This window comes from Papio anubis, chromosome 6, assembly GCF_008728515.1.
Source record: "Papio anubis isolate 15944 chromosome 6, Panubis1.0, whole genome shotgun sequence".
Taxonomy (NCBI): Eukaryota; Metazoa; Chordata; class Mammalia; order Primates; family Cercopithecidae; genus Papio; species Papio anubis.
This window is the reverse complement of record NC_044981.1, coordinates 137,095,283-137,105,118: the sequence shown is the minus strand read 5'-3', so window position 1 is coordinate 137,105,118 and position 9,836 is coordinate 137,095,283. Positions and strand designations below refer to the sequence as shown.

The 9,836-nt window shown below is 41.2% G+C and overlaps 1 protein-coding gene across 1 annotated transcript; it reads right to left on the bottom strand.

The window, feature by feature from the left end:
- Window positions 1–2,283: 2,283 nt before the first annotated feature.
- LOC110743169 (small integral membrane protein 26-like) lies at window positions 2,284–9,297 on the bottom strand. The gene has a single exon (XM_021937913.2). The coding sequence runs from the start codon at window positions 5,009–5,011 to the stop codon at window positions 4,670–4,672; it is 342 nt and encodes a 113-aa protein (XP_021793605.2). The 5' UTR covers window positions 5,012–9,297; the 3' UTR covers window positions 2,284–4,669.
- Window positions 9,298–9,836: the final 539 nt, after the last annotated feature.

The window sequence follows — 9,836 nt, the reverse complement described above, 5'->3', positions numbered from 1 at the left end:
TCATGCTTATTATTCTTTTACCTTTGGCAAAATCTAATATTCTTCAGACAGTGGTGAAAGAGCAAAAATTTATTGGTATTTACTAAATATAAGACAGGAATGGTCTTTGTATTTGTGCTCAGGAAATTTCTATTTAGGATGCAGAAAATAATATGCCTATTATCAAGATAATATTTTATCAGATTAGAACAAACCCACAAACACACTTTCCACATCCTCACTATAAAATGGAAAGAAACATGACATTGTATTATGCATATGGTCATAGCAGCTCAAGAGTCCACCTCTGCCAGAAATACCACGAAATCTGCATGAAAATGCCCTATATCTTCTGACATGTTATGAACAACTCAAAAATATATGGAATAGGATTATTTATAAAGCAGAGAATTATTAGAGGAAATGAAGTTCATCTGGAATCCTGAATCTTAAAAAAAGTTGATCAGGATGTTTTACTTAGGACAAAAGTATTGGTGAATAAGTAAAATGTAGAGATAAAAGAGAAGGAAAAACATCTAGCCATAATATGTCCATCCAGAGACCATGAGTGAATCTATTTTGTAACCTATTTAACATATTCAAGGTCCCATCAGACTGCCTGGCTCTGGGTTCCAGCTCTGTCACTGACGAATAGGATGACATTGCACAAGTTACTTAATCAACCTGCTGATAAGAATGGGAATTTTGAGCAGAGGAGTCACAGGCTGTAGAGCTGCAAAGATTAAGTGGTCATCAGACAACATTGGAAGTCTGTGAATAAAAGAGATTTCTAGTAAAAAAAAAAAAAAAAATCAGCAGTTCAATCTATCAGACACCTGAATGGAAATATCAAGCTTGTAGGTGGATTGTGATTTGAAGAAAAGCATGAAGAGTTAGAAGTGTAGGAGTCATGGGCATATAGATATTTAGAGCAGTGAGATTGGATAAAATCAAGGGAGCAACTGTAGATAGAGAAGAAGACCAAGAACTGAGCCCTGGAGTATTCCAACACTAAGAGTTTAGAGGGGAGATACAAAGGGAAGGGAAAGAACTTATGAAGAAAAAAGGAAAACAAGAGAATGCAGTGACCTGGAAACATATGAAGAAGGTGTATTAAGGAGACAGGGATTATTAAAATGTGCCAAATGCTGCTAATCAGGTAAGAAAAGGACTGAGAATTGGCCATTGAATTTGGCAATGTGGAGGTTCCCAAGATCAGTGAGTGTGGAGAGAAAGTTTGAAAGAAGAGAAGGTTTACAAGAGAACTGCAGGAAAGAAATTGGAGAGAGCTTGTATGGAAACTTATTTCAAGATTTCCTGCTAAGAGCAACAAATCCATGGGACAGGTCTTGGTGGGAAAAGTAGGCTCAAAAGAAAGTTCCATTTTATTTTTCTAGGGTGGAAGAAATTATAGCTTGTTTGTAAGTGGATAGAATGATCCCGTAAAGATAATAAAATAGATGATGTAGGACATAATGGGAATTTCTGAAGTGGTGTTCTTGCGTGAGCAAGAAGGAATGGGATCTAGCATGTAAGTGGAAGAATTAGTTTTGATATGAGCATGGACTGTTTATCTTTGGTATCAGTCAGGAAGGCCAAGTATATGAGTCATCATTTTGGAGGGAGTCAGTTTAAGTTCTCTTCTGAGAGCTTCAGTTTTCCCATTATGTCCTTTATCCTTGTTCATGTGAATTACACGGGAAGTGTCAGAGTCCCAGGGCACCCCTCATTTCCAGGTCTCTAACCCTCATAGAGCTCTGTAATTCCCATAAATGGTCTCCTATCCTCCCTCCTGAAACTCTTTCTTCATGTCATCAGAAATGTAGAGTGCACCATGTCAGTTGTGTAGGAGAGTGTTTATTTTCCTGTGCCCTCACAATACAAATGCTATTACATAAAGGAATTTTTGTCAATTTAATTGGGGAAAGGCTTATTTCATTGTTATTTAATGTAGACTTCTTCAATTTCTAGTAAGGATGAATATTTTCTTCACATTTTTAAATTGTACTTTTTCTTTTAATTAATTACTTTCATAAAAGCTGCTTATTTTTTCTGCTGGAGTTTTCAACTCCTTTTTTTTTTTTTTTTTTTTTTTTTTTTCGAGATAGGATCTTGCTCTGTCGCCCAGGCTGGAGTGCAGTGGCATGATCTTGGCTCATTGCAGCCTCTGCCTTCCAGGTTCACACAATTCTCCTGCCTCAGCCACCTGAGTAATTGGGACTACAGGAATGCACCACCATGTCCAGCTAATTTTTGTATTTTTAGTAGAGATAGGATTTCACCATGTTTCCCAGGCTGGTCTCAAACTACTGGCTTCAAGTGATCTACCTGCCTCAACCTCCCAAAATGCTGGGATTGCAGGTGTGAGCCACTGTGCTGGCCTCAAATCTTCCTCATTGTTTTGTAAGAACTCTCCCTATATTAGTTTATTAATCCTATTTCTCATGCATGCTGCAAATATTTTCACTCAAATTTCCACTTTTCTTTCAATGCAGTTTTTGGCATTTTTAGATACTTTAAAAAATCTTATTTTACATCAAACAGTAATTTATTTAATGGAATCCATTTTGAGCACTTAAGCCCTTTCCTTGCCACCCCCAAGGCTAAGTAAATATTCATCTACATCTTAAAGAAACCCATAACAGTTCTTTGGTTTCAATTGTTACATTTAAATAGTTAATTTCATCAGAAGTATATCTGAGTGCATGGTATAAAGAAGAGATATAATTTTTTTTGCCCCCTGAAATGGTGGCCAGTTGTCACAACTGTCTTTAAGAGCTAATCTCTCGTACTAGAAGGGTCCACTATCCCCTTGTAAGGGTACGGCCCAGCCAGCAGTTTCCTGCTGAGAGAAGATGCCCTGGAATGCTCTTGAGAAAGGATTGTTCATCAGTTAGGTTGGGCCTCTGTGCCAAGGCAGCCTCTTAGGTTCATGACAGCCTGCCAGGAACAGCTCCACCCAGAATTCTGATATTAACTGGTATTTGAAGCAGCAATAAGAAGAGTATTATGCATTTAGCATCAGGGAGAGAAATAAAAACCCACAAAAAGAAAAGTTGAACTTGAAAGGACAATACCAGTAGCTATGCCATTAATGATGCCATTGAGAAAATCAGATTTCACTGTCCATTTTCTAATATGTACAATCCATCTATCCATTCCCACAATTAATATTTTTCCACTGCCTACTGTGTGCCAGATACCAGGCTGGATGCTATGATAAAGAAGGCCACATCCCACCCACAGGGTGTTTACATTCAAATAAGTATTGGGAACTGACAGGAACATCTAGAAAGCATCTGTCCCAGGTATAGGATGTAAACAGCATATAATAATGGAATAATTTAACAATACATTAATAGATGAATCAACATATCAGGATATACAGTTTGCAAACTGAAGCAAGTGTATAAATTTTTTAAATGTGATAAAGGTAGAGTTAGAAAGCTGGTGGGGAAAGAATGGTAAGTTAGTTGAGTTTCCTGAGGTTTCAAGGAATGTAGACACCTGAATAACTAAACAAGAATGAAATTTATTTACTTTGAGTTGGTAACAGTGACTTTGCTCAGCCACTCCAGCATCTCTACTTATTCTGGCCTTTATCAGTGTAGCTCATAGTCTCTGATATTTTTTGTGTAACTTCTCTTTTTCCCTATGAATAATCTCTTTGGTTATTGACTTACTGACTTAAATTCCTTTTTTATCATTCTCTCTAAAACAAACAAGAATCAGTCTTTCTCCCCAGCTCTAACACTAAAACTACTTTTATCCGCTTTTCCAATGGCCTTAGCTCAATTCTGAGTCTTCTTCTTTCTCATACTCTTAGTGGCCTTTGGCATAGTTGATCACGCCTTCCTATTTGAAACACTCTTTGCTTTGCCTAGGACACCATTCTCTCCTTGCTCTCCTGTGTCATAGGACACTTTTTCTCATTCATGTCTGACTATTTCTCATTTCTCTGATTTCACAATGCTAGAGTGCTCCAAGCTTGGTCCTTGGAATTTTTCTCTTTTCTACTTCTACTTACCCCCGGGTGATCTCTTCTAATTTTATGAATGTAAATACTGTACTATATGCTGAAAATTCTAAAATGTGTATTTCCAGTTTGGACTCCATCTTGAACCTCAGGCTCATATGTCCAATTACTAATGACATTGTCACTTAGATGTACCAAATAGGCATCTGTAGTGGAGTGTATTATTGTTCATAATGTGTGTTGCCTTGTCCAGTGCCAGCATTATATTTGCCCTGTTCTGCTGATGTCAGGGCTGGCCATGGGATTTGCTTTGGTCAATGACATGCGGTGCAAGTGACTTAAGTCGTTTTTGAGAAGAAGTCTTAAAAGCCATCATGTGGCTCCATTGTGTTATTTCTTAGCTCTGCCCTGACACCAGAAACATTCCAGATGGAGGCTGCTCCTTCAGCCTGGGTCATGAGATAAAGTTCACAAAGACACAGTAGGCCTGCAATGAACACAAATGTGAGTGAGCAAGAAATAAACTTTTTTGCTGTAAAGCATTAAGATTTTTGGAGTTGTTTAGTTTCCTTCAAGAAAATATTTATTGCATATTATTAGTGATTATGTTTTACAGCAAAATTAAATATATACACTTTTCACAAAATAGGAATCAAGGCAGCTATCAAATTTAAATGTTGAACCAAGTCCTGATTTTTAGAATTCAGCAGTCAGTCATGATTCTGCACCAGGGCCACTAGTCCATGATTTCCAATAGTTGAGGATCTTTTCAGTAACTGGGACAAAATCTTCTTTATATGTGACCATCCTTTCCACATGAAATCCTTTTGGGCATTCAGATAGTTCACTGGGTACTTCACTTGTTGAGACATCCTTTTGTTCTACTTCATCATCTGTTGGCTTCTCCTTTTTATGGCCAAAGTAAAACATTGATCCCACCAAGGTCCAGGTGCCGACCACGGACATCTGCCAGTACCAGGCTGTGAACTGGTTTTGATATGTGGGGATGCCAGCGAGGGCCTCTATCCTCCTGGAGTTGTTTACTGCAAAAGACATAGCCTAAATTGAATGATATAGCATCTCAAATTAACATACCCAAAACAGAATGCCTGATCTTCCCTGTCCAACCCCTAAACTGCTCTGCCCACAGAGTTCCCCATCTTGGTAATTAGCAGCTTCAACCTTCCAGTTTTCAGATTAAGAAAGTTGGAATTGTCCTTGATTACTCTCTGAATCTCACACTCCACATATAGGCGCTGAAAATACATCAATGAACACAACAGACACAACAGATAAAAATTCCTGTTGAGATTACATTCAATAGGAATGAAGCAGACAATAATGGAAATGAATAAGCCTAGTAAGTTGAATATGAGGACTTCAATATATGTAATACATATTACTATATAATACTAAATATTTAAATGTGTAGAAGTTAATGCATGAGATGGAAAACACAGAGCCAGTTAAAGGGGAAGGGAGTACCCGGGTGAGAGTGAGGGTGTAGGTTGCAAGGGTAGTCCGAGTTCAACTGATTGAGACAGAAACATTTTAGCAAAGACTTGAGAGCTAAAGAACTTTTGGCATGTAATAACTCTGCCCACACCTCTACACTAAGAGATGACTAAAGTGCAGCATTGCTTCTAGCATCATAAGGCCATGTCCCTAAGATGGCTCCGCCATCCCCATTCTCAGTGTGTGAACAAGCCCAAAGGGCATGAGCAGGACTCAAGGATCTGGCTTACATTTTAAAACGATCACCCTAGCTGCTCTGCTGAGACTAGACAGTAATGCGGGTTGGAGGGTAAGGTTGGAAGTAGTAAGACTAATTAGGAGGTTGTCAAAATAATTTATGTGAGAGGGGATGGTAGCTCAGTCAAAAGTGATAGTAGAGATAACAGCAATGTCTAAATGTACTTTACAGAATTTCTTTATGGATTGGCTAAGAGTAGCTAAAGAGAAGTGTCAGGTATGATTTCAAAGTTTTTGTCCTGAGCAGTTGGAGGAATGGAGTTTCCCTCAGCTGAGATGGTAGCAGGTTTTGGTGGGGTGAAAGAGGAGCTCTCCCCATAGTAGCTCATTCAGGCCAATTTATAACATTTATTAAACATGAGTATGGGGTGGTTGAATAGGCAGTTGGATATTTGAGTCTGAAGTTCAGGGGAGAGGTCTATATTAGAGATTTAAATTTGGGAGTTATTTGCAAATATATGGTATTTAAAGCCATGGACTGCATAAGACAACCAAAAAAGTGAGTGTAGCTAAAGAGAATAGAACCTAGGACCAAAACCCTTAAATGATGAGAGAGGTTTGGAAGAAGAGGAAGTAGCACAGGAATCTGAGAAGAAACCGCCAGTGAAGTAGGAGGAAAACAAACAAAAAAAGTGTGGTGTCCAGGAAACCAAGAGGGGAAAAGTTTGTCAAGGGAGAGGGAATGACCAACTGTTGCTGAAAAGATGAGGACTGAGAAGTGACCATTAGATTTAGTAATATAGTCACTGATGATAACCGTAGTTTGGACCAAGTGGTGGCACTAAAAGTCTGATAGGAGGCAGTGTGAGAGAGAAAAGAAGACAGATTGAGAAGCAAACAGATACCTTTTTTGAGGAGTTTTGTTGCAAAGAGGAGCAGAAAAATAGATCCATGAGTGATGGGAAAAGCAATGTTCAAAGTTGGCTCTTAGAGTTTGTCACTGATAACAATAAGATTTATATCCACATCCTAAATTACTTGATGTGTCATTCTCATGGTGGCAGGAAGCAGACAGGTTCCTAGGTGGGAAGGAGCGGGTCCCGGGTGAAACCTCAACTTCAAGCCAGTGACAAGCCAGCTGGGCCTGGGATTCCAGCTCCAGGTGAAATCCATGGCCTGGAGTGAGGGCTACCCACTACAGATCTCTCTGCTGAGAGCTGTTCAGTTGCCCAATAAAGTTCTTCTCCACCTTGCTCACCCTCCCATTGTCCATCTAACCTCATTTTTCCCGGATATGGGACAAGAACTTGTGACCCACCAAATGGCAGGAGCAAAAGGTGCTGTAACACTTTCCTGGCCAGTTCATTGAGCTACGGGTGGGAGCTAAAGGGGCTATAAACTTTCCTGGCCAGCTTGCTGAGCTGCAGGCAGTGGCATGGTACTGGCTGCAGGAGTGAAACGTAGCAACCCTTCTGGGGGCCCAGACCTTGGGCATCCCTGTGCCAGAGCTGTAACACTATAGCCATCCTGCCCTCCGCTGGTGCCAGGTGGCCACCCCACGCAACAAGAAACAGTGGAGGGGCAGGGCCAGCCCAGGAGTCGTGGGCCAGAGCAGGGCAATGTTCAAAGTTGGCTCTTAGAGTTTGTTACTGATAACAATAAGATTTATATCCATATCCTAAATTACTTTCAAACAAGTAATTTGATGTGTCATTCTCATGGTGGCAGGAGGCAGACAGGTTCCCAGGTGGGAAGGGGCAGGTCCCGGGTGAAACCTCAACTTCAAGCCAGTGACAAGCCAGCTGGGCCTGGGATTCCAGCTCCAGGTGAAACCCATGGCTTTTACACAAATTAGCTGAAACACACTCCCCACCCTTGAACATGAACCCCCACTTGCTGCGCTGCAGTACATGTGAAGGAGAGAAGAGCTGTGGCCCTTCTTGCAGCCCAGACCTTGGAGCTCCCTGAACCAGGGCTGTGACATACTGTAACACCCTCTTTGGGGCTCTGTGGTTCCTGGCGTCTCTGAGCTTTCCAGCATCACCACATTTCCCTCGTCCAGATGCTGGTGCCCGCAGCAGAAGCCGCTTGCGATATGTCTGGTCCAGACGCTACCTCATACAGAGCCAGCACCTGTGCAGGTGCCTGCCCCACCACAGCAGCCAGCGTGCCTGGCTGTATGTAGGGGCCAAACTGCGCGCTCCCTCACACACCCCTCGCTGCTCTGCACCTGGCTTGCCTTTGGCAAGTGTGGGATCTGGGCCGGTTGTATGAGCCGAGCGCAGCCTGCTGGTCCGAGTGGGTGGAACAAGCCCAATGGGCATGAGCAGAACTCAAGCAGAGAGGCTGCTGGCCACAGAGGTTTCCAGCTGGTGAAGCGCCACCTGAAGGATCTGTGACAATTCTACATGCAACACGTTCATGCATTAGAAATCATTATTATCCCCATTTTATAGATGAATGAACAGAAAACTTCAGTACAGGAAGAGAAATAATTTGTGTCTCAGCAGAGAAAGAAAAATAACATAGCCCAAGTTTTCACAGATGGTAAGTTGTAGAGTAGTCTGACTCCAGAGTCTGCTCTGAAGCAGGGCTCCTGCTAGCCCATATGGTACCCCTGTGAAATTAGCAAACAGCACTTGATTTCACAAGCAGATTTTAAGTTAGTACATTGTTATGGAACCGGAATGGCTGTTCCCCAGGAGGGTTATCCAGAACATCCACTGGCAGTAGTCTTGCCTGTGTACATACAAGTGCCTGTATTTTTGCCTGATTCCACACAGGACACATTGTCTACACAATTTTCAAGTACTTCATGTTGCTCCCCTCACTTCCATGGTGGGAAATGATATCAAGTTCAAAGTTGAGGAATGAGATGCAAGCCTTGGAAAGTCCCAGGTAAGTGAGAGAAGCAATCTCAGGTGTCTCTAGGAGTGCAGTCAGAACAGATGCAACTTATGAAGGTGCGTGTGCTAGTATGTAGGTGAATGACCTCGTAAGTGTATGTGTGTGGCCATATGCACCCAATGAGGGTTTATATACAAATCAGCTCTCCACTGCTCCAGAACTTAGCCTGGAATCTCCAGTTCTGTCTGTGCTTTTCCATAAGTTAATATATGTGTATGATATGAATCAGCACACTCTTATCTGTGGTACCCTTGCACACTGCGAAACCTGAACACTCTCATGCAGTGACCTTGCTCCTAACCATTCTTCATTAGAAAATTGTTAAATGTCTACCGACATGCAAAGCACTGTGTTGCGGGATAATTCAGGAACCAGAGAGACCAAGGGGTTGAGGAGGACTTATTATTTAGGTGCACCGGCCCAGTCAGATTAACATCCAAAAAGACTGAGACCTGAACAAAGGGTCAGGTTACCTTTTAAGCATTTCCTGGGGAGGGGGGGAGACCTATGCAGGGGGAAGCATATTACAGAAGCAAGAAACAAAGACAGTTATTTAATTGAGACATGCATTACATCATTTTTTACTTTTCAAGGAAGAACATGTTTTATGACTTGAGTTTATCTGTCTAGTGACCTTGCAGCTGTACAGCCAGAGAAACAGGGTCTTCACAATGCCTGGGAAAAGGAGAGATAAGGCTCACTAGCCACAGACAGAAAAACAGGCAGTTAATTTTTAAAGGACTCCACCTCTTTTTCTTCCTCAGGGGGAATTGGGTTTTCTTACATACAACTGAGTTTTTGCTTACACATTCTTTAATTTCTTTTAATTCCTGTTCCAACTGTACTAGGCATTATGGAATATTCACACACCCAATCTTGTTGTCAAGAAACATAATTTCTAACAGGATAAATATGTACATAAATAGCTATAAGATACAAAGAGACAAATCCTACAAGAGAAATATTGAAAGCCTGTTAAATGAATTTGCAAGAGGAGGTGGTTATTTCAGTTTGGCTAAAGAAAATTTCATGAACGAGGTAGCATTAGAGGGGTGGTTTGGCAGGTAGAATTTGGAGTGAAGAGATGGAAACAAGAATATTTAGGAGGGAACTGTGTGAATCAAAGCAGAGTGATGTGAGGGTGCAATACAGGCATGGAAACTGTGAATACCAAAATTTGGCATAGGTCTAATGTATTGATTCTGAACTCTGCCTTGGGCTGCTGAGGGGCAGTGAAGCTATTGTAGTGGTTCCTCAAACTACTGGCCAACTACAAAAGGGA